The sequence below is a fragment of the Pseudophryne corroboree genome, chromosome 1, assembly GCF_028390025.1.
Source record: "Pseudophryne corroboree isolate aPseCor3 chromosome 1, aPseCor3.hap2, whole genome shotgun sequence".
Classification (NCBI taxonomy): Eukaryota; Metazoa; Chordata; class Amphibia; order Anura; family Myobatrachidae; genus Pseudophryne; species Pseudophryne corroboree.
The window spans coordinates 1118385602-1118402866 of record NC_086444.1 but is presented as its reverse complement, the minus strand read 5'-3'; the positions used below and the strand labels follow the sequence as shown (position 1 = coordinate 1118402866).

General features: G+C 46.6%; 1 protein-coding gene across 1 annotated transcript in view; it reads left to right on the top strand.

Moving 5' to 3' along the window:
* The first annotated feature begins 4133 nt into the window (after positions 1–4133).
* UGDH (UDP-glucose 6-dehydrogenase) overlaps positions 4134–17265 on the top strand; it is a 54189-nt gene continuing 41057 nt past the window's right edge. Inside the window, exons 1-2 of the mRNA XM_063922790.1 lie at positions 4134–4402; positions 16928–17096. Coding sequence (XP_063778860.1) covers positions 16935–17096 — 162 coding nt within the window. The 5' untranslated portion in view covers positions 4134–4402; positions 16928–16934. The remainder of the gene's footprint in view (positions 4403–16927; positions 17097–17265) is intronic.

Genomic DNA, 17265 nt, shown 5'->3' with positions numbered 1-17265 from the left:
ATGCTGCGGCAGCCGGCGGTGACTGACAGCTGAACTGGGTGGGCGTGTATAAATGCCCACCCAGTTCATGGCGTCAGTCCCGACGGATCGGGCATTATGTATGCACAGCACACTGCCCGACCCGGCTTTAGATATATCTCCAGATGGAGACTGCACACGAGCCCCCTCCTCTCTTAATACGCCCCTATCTGTAGACACCAAGCCGAGACAATGGTCCATTCACTGTTTAAGGCACAGAAGAGGAGCACCAAACTCCTGCTCTATCAGTGGGCATGCTGTGAGAGAGATGTTCACATCACTGTTCCATGGTAACGGGAGTAGACCCCTATCTCCTGATAACAGCAAAGAATGAAAACACGTGTACACAGACATCACACTTCTGGATCAAAGGGCAGAAATACAAAACTGCACTTGACAAAAAGAATTTAAAAAAATCTTATCTGACAAGTAGCAAAGGTGACAGATAAACTATGGCCAAGAGGTTTGAACAAAGCCTTATTGTACGTGTGCCATGTATGTAAACATGTCATTTAAACAATCCCTTGGTATCAAAAACCAGACTTTTCCCCTTCATATTCAATGAAACTGAAACAGTGAGGGGTCTATTTATAAACAATCCTAATCTCCTCCTAATTTACAAAAGAGTAAACAGCCTATTTATCAAGCCTTTCGGGACCGAATACAATTGTCGCAAACAACTAAAGTTCCTATTTATCAAGCCTAAAATGCTGGAGATATCATGGCGGCACAAATGCCCCCATTTCATGTATGGAGATGATGTCATTGGGCTATTGATTAACCTACAACAATTATAAGTTTTTGAATTTGTCTCCAATAGTTTATGCCATTGTAAGATGGTGTTAGCAAGTCTTCTCTATGGAAATTCAGATCCCTCTGCTCCCTCTAGCTCTCGAAGCCTACTGTGTGGCTGACTGGCACACATGCACAGTAACACTGCATGGATACAACATTATGATTATTAAGTTTCTTATATAGCACAGCAAATTCCGTTGCACATTACCACTGAAAACAACCGTGATAGAACAAACTGGGTAATAACAGTCATAGAGGTAGGAAGGACCTGCTCGCAAGCTTGCAAACTATAGGATGAAGCTTTTAAGGGACCTTAGCTTTCCAGCCTAATAAAAAGTTGTGTGGTAGTTGCAAAAAAAAAAAATAATTGAGGAGAGAGCTCTGCGCTGTCTTTTTTATTGGTACTGTGCCCCCATAGCGCAGTGGTGCAGTACGGTTCATGTGTATCATCTGACTCAGTGTGCATTACTGCATGTTCTTCTTCCTCCGTTCTCCAGATTGAACATGCCCACAAGTGTCTTTCTCCGCTGCTGTGCCATACTGACACGGCGGTGTCACCGCCGCTAGGGGTTCTACAAGTACTACTGCCACAACAGCATACATCCCAGGGGCAAAACCCCATTCATCCACACACCACCTGTATGACTATGAACCACTTCCAGGCTGGATCTACCTTGCAGGGCCGTAACTACGTGTGTGCCAGCGGTGCCTGGCACACAGCGCAGTCATCCTGAGGGGGCAACTGCCCACATCCCCGTTCCAAGGGGCCTTGAGTCCGCGCCATCCCGTCTCCCACCGCTTCAGTAGCACAGTGCCATCACCTCATCCGGCCCCCGCCGCACCTCGTACTCCGCTTTCCCTTCCACAGCGGCGTCCTCACTGATAACTCCCTGCCTCGCAGCGTATCGCCCAATCAGGGATTAGTATGCAACACGTCCAACCAACCAAAACGCGCCACTGCTCTCAGCCAACCAATCATGCCGGAGTACAGACTGTCAATCAACTGCGCAGCCTGCAATACACAACATTAATTATCTTCCATCCCGACTTCTCCGTCAGCAAATCAGCCGCTGTAGTAGCCCAGCTTAGCCAATCATCTGCTCAGCAATCTGTTGTGCGTCGGTGTGTATGATATAGGGGTATATGCAATTAGCGGCGAATCACGGCAAATTATCGCCGTTTTTTAATTCGACACAATTCGACAGGTGGCTTCCGGAATTCACCATATTCAATGAAAAACGGATTCGACGGTCCCGCGGGCGAAAAACGGCCGATTTGCCGGATTTTGCCGCGATTTAAAAAAACGGGGAAAAACCCGGAAAAAAATGGCGTGGGGTCCCCCCTCCAAAGCATAACCAGCCTCGGGCTCTTCGAGCTGGTCCTGGTTCTAAAAATACGGGGGGAAAATTGACTGGGGATCCCCCGTATTTTTAAAACCAGCACCGGGCTCTGCGCCTGGTGCAAAATATACGGGGGACAAAAAGAGTAGGGGTCCCCCGTATTTTTTACACCAGCATCGGGCTCCACTAGCTGGACAGATAATGCCACAGCCGGGGGTCACTTTTATACAGTGCCATGCGGCCGTGGCATTAAATATCCAACTAGTCACCCCTGGCCGGGGTACCCTGGGGGAGTGGGGACCCCGTCAATCAAGGGGTCCCCCCCCAGCCACCCAAGGGCCAGGGGTGAAGCCCGAGGCTGTCCCCCCCCATCCAAGGGCTGCGGATGGGAGGCTGATAGCCTTGAGTAAAATGACAGAATATTGTTTTTTCCAATAGTACTACAAGTCCCAGCAAGCCTCCCCCGCAAGCTGGTACTTGGAGAACCACAAGTACCAGCATGCGGGAGAAAAACGGGCCCGCTGGTACCTGTAGTACTACTGGGGAAAAAATACCCAAATAAAAACAGGAGACACACACCGTGACAAGTACAACTTTATTACACACTGCCGACACACATACATACTTACCTATGTTGACACGAAGCAGTCGGTCCTCTTCTCCAAGTAGAATCCACGGGTACCTGAAAATAAAAGATAATTATACTCACCTCAATCCAGTGTCCAGATATAAATCCTCGCCATTTTTTTTCTGAATTTTACCATTCCATCTAAAAAAAAATAAAAAAAATATATATATATTATTTTAAAAAAGTATATAAATAATACTTGTGCCTCCAAAAAAGACAAACCAAGTACCTAATCCCTTCTAATATAAATAGATATGCTATTATCAATAAAAAAAACACAAAAAAAAACATGTTTTACATTTTTTTTTATTAGTTTCACCCACCAAAGTGTGGCGGATTGAAAATGTCGAATTTACTGTCTAAAAGCACTGTTGTCGAATTTCCAAACTTCAATTGAATACACTTTGGTCGAATTGCAGCACTTGTATTATTGCAGAAAAGTCGAATTTGACAAAAGTCGAATTTCAAAAAGTTGAATTTTGAAAGTCCGTTTTTTGGACGGAAAGCACTGAATTGCATTGACGATTTTTTTGGGGGGGCGAAAAATTCCCGAAATTCGACAATTTCGGGAATTCGACCGCAATTGCATATACCCCTGCTGCTGCTCACACTCTACCACACTGGCTCATTCGGCACTGCTACCTTGCATTGCATGAGTTATGCTGCAGTAACCATGTGTTATCTCACATCCTGTGTTCTACCTGGTTAATAAAGCAGTCCCTAGTAACCATGGACTGACCGCCATCACATACACCTCTGACACCTATAAGTACTATAGGTTCCACCAAATTTTTCTGGAAAGTGCACTTTCTAAATATGTTGGAAAACATTAATGCTCAGCAGCTGATGTAGTTCTCCTGTGAGCAAATGCTCCCAGTTTATAGGAAGGGGCAAGGGGGAGAGCCACAGCCTCCTACTCTTCCGGGGCTGCGGGGGACTACCCCAAAAATGGGGAGTCTCCCGCAGCTTCCGGGAGGGTAAGCAGTATCATATGACCCAGCTTCTTTCCTGGTCAGGTCACAGGCTGCAGTTACACGTTACATTAATGTAGTGGAAAATATACCCCGCAACGTTTGTTTATTTACCCTACTTAAAACAAGAACAATAACTACATAATAGCTATACATGACACAGTAACCTGCTGAGCTATCTCGTATGTGCTAGCCCGGAGAGTTTACACTCTAATGAACTGTGTATTGTTGATGTGGGATAAGCCAGTGCGCCGCTTGCCCGCGGAGCTTACACTCTCTCTAATGATGGATGAGGGCACAGCGGCAGATATGCTCGGTGCACTGTATGGGAGGATTCGCAGTCGGACATCTACATCCGGAGCAATAGGAGGTTCTAATCCCGGCTCAGCCATCACTAGATCCCTTCCCCATTCCCCACCACCAGATCCCCCTGCATCACCTCCTGCTGCTCCACGCTCACATCATCACACACCCCACTCGCGTCATCTATCCGTCAACCTCCCTCCTCTACACACCCACTCGTGTCCCCGCCTATCCCCTCCCCAGTGGGTGTATCTAACGGGTGTATGGCTTTACATCCAGTGCCGGCCACAGGCACTGTGATTCTGTGAGCTAGAGATCCTTCCCTGCACACCGACTGCACTCTCTAGGTAAGTATGAACCCTGGCAGGCACTGCAAGAGATGGGGTATGCTCTGTGAGGCAGTGGGGGCACCCCAGGAGATGGGGTATTCTCTGGGGCAGTGGGAGCACATCAAGGAATAAGGGAATTCTCTGTGGGGCAGTAGGAGCATTGCAAGGGATAGGTTATGCTCTGTGGGGCAGTGGGGGCACTGCAAGGGATGGGGTTTGCTCTGTGGGGCAGTGGGGGCACTGCAAGGGAAGGGGTATGCTCTGTGGGGCAGTGGGAGCACATCAAGGGATAGGGTATTCTCTGTGGGGCAGTGGGAGCACATCAAGGGATGGGGTATTCTCTGTGGGGCAGTGGGAGCACATCAAGGGATGGGGTATTCTCTGTGGGGCAGTGGGAGCACATCAAGGGATGGGGTATTCTCTGTGGGGCAGTGGGAGCACATCAAGGGATGGGGTATTCTCTGTGGGGCAGTGGGAGCACATCAAGGGATGGGGTATTCTCTGTGGGGCAGTGGGAGCACATCAAGGGATGGGGTATTCTCTGTGGGGCAGTGGGAGCACATCAAGGGATGGGGTATTCTCTGTGGGGCAGTGGGAGCACATCAAGGGATGGGGTATTCTCTGTGGGGCAGTGGGAGCACTGCAAGGGATGGGGTTTGCTCTGTGGGGCAGCGGGAGCACTGCAAGGGATGGGGTTTGCTCTGTGGGGCAGCGGGAGCACTGCAAGGGATGGGGTTTGCTCTGTGGGGCAGCGGGAGCACTGCAGGAGATGGAATACGGTCATTAGGTCAACAAGACTTAGTTTGACAATCATTAGGTCGACATGGAAAAAAGTCAACATGAGTTTTTAAAAAATTTTGAAAATCATTTTTTGAACTTTTTCATACTTTATGATCCACGTGGACTACGATTGAGAATAGTAACCTGTGCCAAGCGCAGCAAGGCACCTTTCCCGAAGCGCTAGGGTACACGGTGCACTAATTGGGGTTCCCCGTCACTTTCCGAAGAAAACGACACCAAAAAAAGTAAAAAAAACAACAACTCATGTCGACCGATAGTGGTTGACCTAAGTCAGGTCGACCTAATGACCCATACCCGTCTGGTGTGCAGTATTATACAAGTGATTCATTGGCTTTTTATGTTCCTATGATATGGGGGTCTATTTACTAAGCCTTGGATGGAGGTAAAGTCGCTGGAGATAAAGTACCAGCCAATCGGCTCCTGACTGCTATGCCACAGGCTGGGTTTGAAAAATGACAGTTAGGAGCTGATTGACTGGTACTTTATCTCCAGTGACTTTATCTCCATACAAGGCTTAGTAAATAGACCCCATGGTCTTGTTTGATGTTCATTAAATTGCTGTTAGATTTTCTCCCCCCTCATAACTTCCAAAGCTGCTGCACTAATTGACTCCATATCAGCACATAGCTCTCACGAGGAAGTAGAATGGCTCCTGTGTCTGATGCAGGAAACCTGGACATACCTCTCTCTGCAGCGGTCTTTAACTTTACACATGAAACTTGATCTTGCACAGAGGCCTGCACAGTGCTGCAGTCCTGATGTTTTACAGTGCTGGGAAGTAAGATTGCTACTTACGGAATGTATGGATTGTGCAGGGCTCTGATGTTCTCTGTTAAGTAACATAGAAACATAGAATTTGTCGGCAGATAAGAACCACTTGGCCCATCTAGTCTGCCTTTTTTTTTTTTTTTTATATTATTTTTTATCTCTAACCTTATTTGATCCTTATTTCTTTGTAAGGATATCCTTATGCCTATCCCAGGCATGTTTAAATTGCTCTACTGTCTTAGCCTCTACCACCACTTGTCCACTACCCTTTCTGTGAAATAATTTTTCCGCAAATTTCCCCTGAACCTCCCCCCCTCCAGTCTCAGTGCATGTCCTTGTGTCCTTTTGCTTCTCTTCATTTGGAGAATGTTTCCCTCCTGGACTTTGTTAAAACCCTTGATATATTTGAAAGTTTCTATCATGTCCCCCCTTTCCCTTCTCTGCTCCAAACTATACATATTGAGATTTCTTAGTCTTTCTGGGTATGTTTCGTGATGTAGGCCATGCACCATTTTAGTTGCCCTCCTTTGTACAGTTTCTAAAGTAATTCTTTATTACATTACAGTTCGGAAGATGGGGGTAGTTTATTCATTTGACCCCTACTGTAACCATTTATTTAATGTGGGAATGTGAAGTTGCCTGTTAGTGCCATAGTAATTGAGAACTGTATTAATGTTATAGAAATCTAATCTGCCTCAGTGCTTACCATCGTGGCCTGTGCTGCTGATCTCATCAGGGCTAACATGTACCCTGGCCTCACCAGGAAAGGAATCCCAGCATTAGACCTTATACCTTTAGCTAGGAATCAGATCATAAGAGAGGTGCCTAGAAGTCAGTGACCAATGGATTGCCTGTGAGCCTAGGGGGGAGATGTACCAAGCCATGGAGAGAGATAAAGTACCAACCAGTCAGCTCCTAACTGCCATGTTACAGGCTGTGTTTGAAAAAATTATAAAAGCTGATTGGTTTGTACTTTCTCTCTCCCCGAGGTTTGATACATCTCTCCAATAATCTTTAGTCCCATACTTTCTGTTAATCATGTCTTTATCTAGGCCTTAAAATGACTCCAAATATTGAGTGTGGTCCCAAACCTACTACATTGGCTGTTAATGATCCTGTAGAAATGAATAGACTACTTGTTGGTCATTGTGCAATTGTTGGAAGGTGCTCAGCATCCATTGATGCCTGCTGTAACATGGCTCATTGTTGGCTCGGCTACAGCTGCGTATGCAGTCTTATTGGGCAGTGGTCCTGTAACATAACTCTTTTTCTCTTGAAGCATTTGGATTAGAACAGAACATGTATGGCCAACATAGGCCCAAATAAAGTACCAGCCAACCAGCTCCTGTCATTTTCAAACACAGCCTGTGACATGGCAGTTAGAAAGCTGATTGGCTGGTACTTTATCTCTCATTATCCGTCTCAACTTTATCTCTTGTTAAGCCTTAATACATTTGGGCCAGTTTCCTATATCCAGCTCAGACTGTAAACGCCTGTGCCGTGACAAAGCTCTTGCATTAGCAATATTCTTAAATCTGTTTAATAAAATTAGAATTTCTCTTACGTCCTAGAGGATGCTGGGGACTCCGTAAGGACCGTGGGGTATAGACGGGCTCCGCAGGAGATAGGGCACCTAAAAGAACTTTGACTATGGGTGTGCACTGGCGCCTCCCTCTATGCCCCTCCTCCAGACCTCAGTTAGATTCTGTGCCCAGAGGAGAAAGGGTACAAAGCAGTGAGCTCTCAAGAGTTTGCTGTTTTAAAGAATTTTGTTAGGTTTTTTATTTTCATGGAGTCCTGTTGGCAACAGGCTCCCTGCATCGTGGGACTGAGGAGAGAGAAGCAGAGCTGGCTTGTAAGGTTGGGCACTGCTTCTAGGCTACTGGACACCATTAGCTCCAGAGGGAGTCGGAACACAGGCCTCACCTGGGGTTCGTGCCGGAGCCGCGCCGCCGTCCTCCTCACAGATGCCGAAGATAGAAGTCGGGTGAGTATTGAGGAAAAGACTTCAGGCGGCAGAAGACATCAGATCTTCATGAGGTAAGCTGCGCGCCATTGCTCCCAGTCACACACACACAAGAGGCACTGTAGGGTGCAGGGCGCAGGGGGGGGGGGGGGCACCCTGGGCAGCAATAAACCTCAATTTGGGCATAAATATGTTGGATTAGGCTGTGGGACAGTAAATCCACAGACCCCCGCCATTTTCTTACAATATCATGAGGGGACCGAAGCCTGCCGTCGGGTGGGCGGGGCTTGATCCTCGGCACTAACCAGCGCCATTTTCTCCACAGAGGCTGCCTGAGAAAACGCTGGCTCCCTGTTCTCTCCCTTGCTGAGCTTCACAGGCTGGAAAAAAGAGGAGGGTGGCACATTGGCGACGCAGTGATTGGAGATTAACATTATAAATATATAAAAGCGCTATCTGGTCATATATTCCAGTGTTTGGGCGCTGGGTGTGTGCTGGCATTCTCTCTCTCTGTCTCCCCTAAGGGCCTGGTTGGGGTTTTATCCCCTTATAGGTAACTCCCTGTGTGTGTGGGGTGTCGGTAAGTGTGTGTCGACATGTCTGAAGCAAAGGGCTTCTCCAAGGAGGAGGTGGAGCAAATGAGTGGTGTGTCCCCGTCGCTGGTGCCGACTCAGGATTGGATAAGCATGTGGCATAGGTTAAATGCAAGTGTGACATCTTTACATGAGAGGCTTGATAAGGCTGAATTAAGGGGAACATCAGGGGTTCAATCCTCGGATTGGACCGATTCACAGGGCCCGTCGGGGTCTCAAAAACGTCCCTTAGCACAAGACACTACTACCGTCACGGACTCTGATTCCAGTGTCGATTATGACGAAGTAAAATTGCACCCTAGGGTGACTTAAACCATTCAGTGTATGATTGTGGCAATTAGGGATGTCTTGCATATTGTGGATGAACCCTCGGTCCCCGACACAAGGGTACACATGTTTAAGGAAAAGAAACAGATTATAAATTTTCCCACATCTCATGAATTAAATGAATTCTTTATAAAAGCTTGGGAGACTCCGGAGAAGAGGCTGCAGATCCCCAAAAGAATTTATATGGCATACCCCTTCCCTAAACAGGACAGGGAGAGTTGGGAATCGCCTCCCACTGTGGACAAGGCCCTGACGCGCTTGTCCAAGAAGGTGGCGCTACCGTCTCCTGACACAGCTGCCCTTAAGGACCCTGCAGATCGCAGGCAAGAAACTACCTTAAAGGGTATTTATTCTCATACGGGTGCTGTACTACGACCGACGATTGCGTCGGCATGGGTGTGTAGCGCAGTTGCAGCTTGGGCAGATGAGCTGACAGATAATTTTGATAGTATGGATAAGGATACTATATTCTTAACTATAGCCCATATAAAAGACGCAGTCTTATTTATGAGGGATGCTCAAAGAGACATTGGATTGCTGGCTTCTAGGGCCAATGCCATGTCGATCTCAGCGAGACGATCCTTATGGACTCGCCAATGGACGGGTGATGCGGATTCCAAAAAGCATATGGAAGTACTACCCTATAAGGGTGATGTATTGTTTGGGGATGGGCTGACGGACCTGGTTTCCACAGCTACAGCAGGTAAATCAAATTTTTTACCATATATTCCCCAACAGCAAAAGAAAATGCCACCCTACCAGATGCAGTCCTTTCGGTCGCACAAGTCCAGAAGAGGTCGGGGATCCTCCTTCCTTGCCAGAGGTAAGGGCAGAGGCAAAAGAGCACCTGCTTCGGCAGGCGCCCAGGAACAAAAGTCTTCCCCGGCTACTCCAAAACCCACAGCATGACGCCAAGACTCCCCTGAGGGAGTCCGCACCGGTGGGCGCACGTCTTCGACTTTTCAGCTAGGTCTGGGTCAGCTAAGGCCTGAATCCCTGGGTGTTAGAAATAGTTTCCCAGGGTTACAAACTGGAATTCGAAGAGGTGCCCCCGCGCCGATTTTTCAAGTCGGCCCTACCAGTTTCCACGTCTGAACGGGATGTAGTGTTAGCTGCAATTCAAACGCTGTGTATACAGCAAGTGATAATCAGGGTTCCCATGAACCAGCAGGGAAGAGGTTATTACTCAACCCTCTTTGAGGTCCCGAAACCGGACGGTTCGGTCAGACCTATCTTGAATCTGAAATCTCTAAACCTGTACATAAAAAGATTCAAATTCAAAATGGAATCGCTCAGAGCGATAATAGCCAATATGGAGGAGGGGGAGTTTATGGTGTCTCTGGACATAAAGGATGCTGTCAAAGTCAGAAAAATATCATGCTGCACGTTGCCATATATTCACCTCATGCGCTCGCCCGCTGCACATGCACTTTCTCTGGCGTGCGTGCACATAGTCGCAGTTGCGTGACGGCGACCCTACGGGCGTGCGCTTGAACGCATGGTATGTGCATTTACGGTAGAGTTTGTGTGCGTCTAGCGAGCGACACAATCGCTACTTAATAAATCCATATAGCAGGTTTAATAGATAATGTTCACCTTAATAGTAACAGTAAGTTTGGTTAGTGTAGTTGGTCCCTGGACAAAGGAATTCCTCTTTTTGTTGTACGAAGGGCCAGACAGGGTTTGAGCAGATGTGTTTGGTACCTAACCGAAGAGTATTTTAATAGCAACAATCCGGTGTTGGTTAGGTAAAGATTAATCGCTCCTACATATAGTTATGGCCATTGGTAGTTTCTGGACATTTCTTATATTGCAGTTCATTATCCATGCGGCGGGAATCCGGCGATTCCCTCCCACCTGAGCAGTTTGTAATAGTCACAGCCCACCTGTTCAAACTAACCTATGACCTTTTGTTATGATGCGAGGAGACATTCCTGTGTCCAATGAACAATGAGATTATAGGTCCCTTTGTAGTATACTGTATGCAGTGTATATAAGATCAGCCAGCCTGGACAGCTCTCTATCTCACTCCACAAACGGTTTTCATATTGACTAACTTGGAGCTGGTACCAGGAATAGCGAAGCGATCGTTCCCAGTGTGTGTAAGTAATTCTCTGTAATCAACTCGCTCTTTGTTTGTATTGGCCATTCATTCTCTCTCTCTCTGTTATAGTATAAGATTGTAACGTTATTGTATATTTCTGTCTAGATATTCTGTTAGAATTATATGTTAGCTTGTAGTGTATGACTTGTAAACTGTTTACCCCTTTTCGATATAACTAAAAGCTTGTTAGTAAAGGTGTTGGAACCTTAGCACGGCATCGTGTGTTCATTACATTGCAGAGGGTAATAGGAGCGTCTCGATCGCTCAGACAGCTTTAGTGTTAACAAGGTTAAGCAGCGTTATATCGCTACAGTGTTTCAGTACAAGGTTTACAGCATAAGAGTATCCTTTCTGTGTATTACTTTCAAGGTTTACTGATTGTCATCTTGTGAGCGTCTGCGCCGCTCGTGATCTCCTCGTGGTCTCGAGCGTCCGCTACGCTGGTAGCGTAGCATTACGGTAGTCGCTCGCCTATAGCGTGTTCGACACCAAGCGTAAAGCTGTGAGCGAGCGTGCCGCTCGTGCGTCTCGATCACGGCTAAGCGTCCGCTACGCTAAGTGCGTACCCTTACGGTACCCCATACGCCAATTGCGTATTGAGTCTCTTACCCATATATAGTGAAGGTTATAAGGTAATCAAAATCAGCATTATCAATGCGTACCTTCATGTCCCCATATATCCCCCCCCATCAAGAATTCCTGAGATTCGCTGTACAGGATTGTCATTACCAATTTCAGACGTTGCCATTTGGATTTTCCACGGCCCCGAGGATTTTCACCAAGATAATGGCGGAAATTATGGTGGTCCTGCGCAAGCATGGAGTCACAATTATCCCATACTTGGACGATCTCCTGATAAAAGCGAGATCAAGGGAGAAATTGCTGAGCAGTGTGGCGCTCTCTCTGAGAGTGCTCCAGCAACATGGTTGGATTCTAAATCTACCGAAGTCACAGTTGATTCCGACAACTCGATTACCGTTCCTAGGTATGATACTGGATACGGAACAAATGAAGGTCTTCCTTCCAATGGAGAAAGCCCAGGACATCCAGAACATGGTCAGAGACCTGCTGAAACCGAAAAGGGTGTCTGTTCACCAGTGCACTCGAGTTCGGGGAAAGATGGTGGCGGCCTACGAGGCCATTCCATTCGGAAGGTTCCATGCAAGGACTTTTCAATGGGACCTTCTGGACAAGTGGTCCGGGTCCCATCTACACTTACATCGAAAAATAACTCTGTCCCCAGGGGCCAAGGTGTCTCTCCTGTGGTGGATGCAAAGTGCTCACCTACTGGAGGGTCGCAGATTCGGAATTCAGGATTGGATCCTGGTTACCACGGACGCGAGGCTCCGAGGATGGGGAGCAGTCACACAAGAAAGAAATTTTCAGGGACTTTGGTCAGACCAGGAGTCATGTCTACACATCAATGTGTTGGAACTCAGGGCCATATACAACGGCCTTCGACAAGCGGAGAGTCTTCTTCGAAACCTACCGGTTCTGATTCAGTCAGACAATGTCACAGCAGTGGCTCATGTGAACCGCCAAGGCGGGACAAGAAGCAGAGTCGCGATGGCGGAAGCCACCAGGATTCTTCGCTGGGCGGAAAATCACGTGAGCGCTCTGTCGGCTGTCTTAATTCCGGGAGTGAACAATTGGGAAGCAGACTTCCTCAGCAGACACGATCTCCATCCAGGAGAGTGGGGACTTCATCAAGAAGTCTTTGCAGACATAATACGTCTTTGGGGAACTCCTCAAATAGACATGATGGCGTCACGCCTCAACAAAAAACTTCGGAGGTATTGTGCCAGGTCTCGGGACCCTCAGGCAGTAGCAGTAGACGCTCTGATAACACCGTGGGTGTTCAAGTTGGTCTACGTGTTTCCTCCTCTTCCTCTCATCACAAAAGTGTTGAGGATCATAAGACGAAGAAGAGTACAGACGATACTCGTTGTCCCAGACTGGCCTCGAAGGGCCTGGTACTCAGATCTACAAGAGATGCTCACGGGAGATCCCTGGCCTCTTCCGCTGAGGGAAGACCTGTTGCAACAGGGGCCCTGTGTATTTCAAGACTTACCGCGGTTACGTTTGACGGCATGGCGGTTGAACGCCGAATCCTAGCAAAAAAGGGGATTCCGGAAGAGGTCATCCCTACTTTAATAAAGGCTAGGAAGGAGGTGACGGTTAAGCATTATCACCGTATCTGGCGAAAGTATGTGTCTTAGTGTGAGACCAAGAATGCACCTACGGAAGATTTTCATCTGGGTCGTTTTCTCCACTTCCTACAGACAGGAGTGGATATGGGCCTGAAATTAGGCTCTGTTAAGGTTCAGATTTCGGCCCTCTCGATTTTTCTTTCAGAAGGAATTGGCTTCTCTTCCAGAAGTCCAGACGTTTGTAAAGGGAGTGCTGCACATCCAGCCCCCTTTTGTGCCTCCAGTGGCACCATGGGACCTCAACGTGGTGTTGCAGTTCCTAAAATCACACTGTTTTGAACCGCTTAACAAGGTTGAGTTGAAATTTCTTACTTGGAAGGTGGTCATGTTGTTGGCCTTGGCATCGGCAAGGCGAGTATCAGAATTGGCGGTTTTGTCACACAAGAGCCCCTACTTGATTTTTCATGTGGATCGAGCTGAATTGAGGACACGTCCGTAATTTTTGCCTAAGGTGGTTTCTTCATTCCATGTGAATCAACCTATTGTGGTGCCTGTGGCTACAAGTGACCTGGAGGATTCCAGATCCCTGGACGTAGTCAGGGCCTTAAAGATTTATGTAGCCAGGACGGCTAGAATTAGGAAAACAGAGGCCCTGTTAGTCCTGTATGCGGCCAATAAGATTGGCGCACCTGCTTCGAAGCAGACTATTGCTCGCTGGATCTGTAATACGATTCAGCAGGCTCACTCTACGGCTGGATTGCCGGTGCCAAATTCGGTTAAGGCCCTTTCCACTAGGAAGGTGGGCTCTTCTTGGGCGGCTGCCCGAGGCGTCTCGGCATTACAACTTTGCCGAGCGTCGACTTGGTCGGGGTCAAACACTTTTGCTAAATTCTACAAGTTTGATACCCTGGCTGATGAGGACCTAGCGTTTGCTCAGTCGGTGCTGCAGAGTCATACGCACTCTCCCGCCCGATTGGATGCTTTGGTATAAACCCCATGGTCCTTACGGAGTCCCCAGCATCCTCTAGGACGTAAGAGAAAATAAGATTTTAAACCTACCGGTAAATCTATTTCTCCTAGTCCGTAGAGGATGCTGGGCGCCCGTCCCAGTGCGGAAACTCTGCAAGACTTGTATATAGTTGTTGATTACATAAGGGTTATGTTACAGTTGGAATCGGTCTTGGACCGTTGCTGTTTTTTGTTCATACGGTTAACTGGTTATGTATGATCCAGGTTACATGGTATGATTGGTGTGGGCTGGTATAAATCTTGCCCTTGGATTTCTAAATCCTGCCTTGTAGTGTCCATCTCCTCTGGGCACAGTTCTCTAACTGAGGTCTGGAGGAGGGGCATAGAGGGAGGAGCCAGTGCACACCCATAGTCAAAGTTCTTTTAGGTGCCCTATCTCCTGCGGAGCCCGTCTATACCCCATGGTCCTTACGGAGTCCCCAGCATCCTCTACGGACTAGGAGAAATAGATTTACCAGTAGGTTTAAAATATTATTATTTTTTTCTTCTTTTTGCTCTTGATAGAAACTTCTTTTTAACTCTAATTTAGATATAGTTGTAAGTTAACCCTAAGAGTTTCCAACGAGTATATGGGTGTTATAAGGGCACCAGTGTGATCCTTTGGGCCTATGTACCCGTACCGTCCCCTCACAGTTGGCGGTTGTCTGCTACAAAGTGGTGCAACCTGGAGGAGTACTGAGAATCCAGGACTAGAGTCCAACTTTCTCCCTACTGTGCTACCATAGAATCTATCCAGTTACTTGACGATAATGTACAACCGTAAGAGCATGGATATTATAGGCAGATGAAGAAGTGAGGGAATTATTCTGTGTAAAAAGCTCATTTTGGGTCGCTAACTTTGTTCTTTAACTTCAGTGCATTGTTTGATACTGAGGTGAAGCAAGCTGTGACTTTCCAGCTCCAGCTGACAGTACACGCTGGTATTTGTAGTTCTACAGCTGCTGAAAGCGTCAGAGATTGCAGCTCTGTGTTCTATAAATGGGCAGAAGAGCTTTCTATTAACACTGGAATTCTCCTTGTGGCCACATCCTGATGATTACACTGGACGGTCTCCCAGTGCTTGGATGAATGCTCCCTCTGTGAACTGCTCTGTAAGGAATGAAAGGCGACATTTACTACCTGTACAGTCACTAGGTGGTGTCAGGAATATATACTCTTCTGGGGCTCTCCTGGCAGCGTACATGACCAGCCCCCCTTTTTTGTTCTTATACCTTATGTGAAAGAGCTGCTGTTCGTATAAAGTCACTCTATAACAACTAACAGTGATCTATTTCACTAATCTATTCTGCTTGTATCAGCCACTGAATAAATAATATTGGTGCAATAGTATGAACTCGAGAAATGTTATGCTGCTCTGTATTAAGCTATAAAAGTTGTGCATTACATCACTGTATGTTCTGCAACTGATCAGGCCCCACACAATTCCCTGCAGAGATTTCTGAGTACCCAGTGGTTACACAACTGCTGCAGACGTACTGACAGACTCACTCCCCCCCCCCCCCCCCTCTAATGACGAACATTTCCTCCTATAACCAATCCCTTATTAATGCTAACCATCTGCTGGTAAGTGTAGCTTATACCCTTGTGTCATTTCATATGTGGCACAAACATTGTATCTGCTCCTTGTGTAAAACTGACAGACATCCATTTCATTAATCTTGGACCATTCTTAAATGTAAAAGTGGGTGTGCCCTGTGTCTGGCGGACTAATCTCTGATATCATCCCAACAGCTTGTATGAAGAGACAGAAAGTACTAGTCACTGTCCTGATTTTTGTTACACTTTAATACATATAATACCAGACTTCCATACTGGGTCTCTGGCTAGAAAGGCATTAATGGCATGTCATGCTTTCACTTCTGGCCTTCAAACTCTCTAAGGGAGATTTATCAAACTTTCTATAGTGGACAATGGATGTTTTACCCACAGGAAACAATCAGATTCTAGTTATCATTTATCTAGTCTAATATATACTTTAAAATGATTACCAGAATCCGATGTTGGCCTCTTTAGAAGGTTTGATAAATTTCCCCCTGGCAGTCAGTATTGTCTGCCTACTAACAAATCATTTATGAAGTACTATAGACACTACAGTGTGTCACAGAGCTGGTATGTTGAGCCGAGAACTGTTTGAAGTTCCTTTAAATATTGTGTGCACCAACAGGGGTCTGTGAGAGTGTTACGGGGACATTTACTAAACAGTGATAAGAGCGGAGAAGTGAGCCAATGGAGAAGTTGCCCCATCAACCAATCAGCAGCTCTGTATAATTTTATAGTATGCAAATTATAGATGTCACTTAAGTGCTGATTGGTTGCCATGGGCACTTCTCCACTGGCTCACTTCTCCGCTCTTATCACTGCTTAGTAAATGTTCCCCTTAATTCTGTATATTCCTTTATATCCCTAAAATGTAACTAAGTCTGCTGGGATGACCCATGTAGATGTCTCTGAACAATACATATATTCAGCTTGTCCCTAAGGTAGATTTGCACTTCCACATGACCTTCAGTAACTGCATACCCTCCAACATTTTACACATAAAAATCGGTACAAATTAGAAAAGGGGGCGTGGTCACGGGTAAATGGGCTTTTCCTATACTTTCAATGGAAGTTTGGAGAGCCAAAAATCGGTACAGACCATAAAAAAAGGTACTGTACCTGCCAAAAAGGTACAGTTGGAGGGTATGTAACTGGCTTGTACATATTGTGGAGTGTATGCAAAGTATTCAAATAATCTGCTGGTGGAGATGCTTAAACCCATCTTTGATTTTATAACTGATCTCGTTGTTTTCCTCTAACTTGCAGGGGAACAATGTTTCAAATTAAGAAGATCTGCTGCATTGGCGCTGGGTATGTTGGGGGGCCGACGTGCAGCGTCATTGCTCACATGTGTCCTGACATCAAGGTGACTGTGGTGGATGTTAATGAAGCTCGGATAAATGCATGGAACTCAGACACGCTCCCTATCTATGAGGTAATTGTCAGTGCCACTTGGTGGTCGCTTAACAATTCAGGCTGTAGGTACTGTGTACTATGGAGGTGAAGATACATAGCCTAGCTGGTTGTATAATTACCTCAATGAATAGACATGACTTATTCACTACATGTGGCAGGAAATTTTTTTATTTTTTTTTGGTACCAAA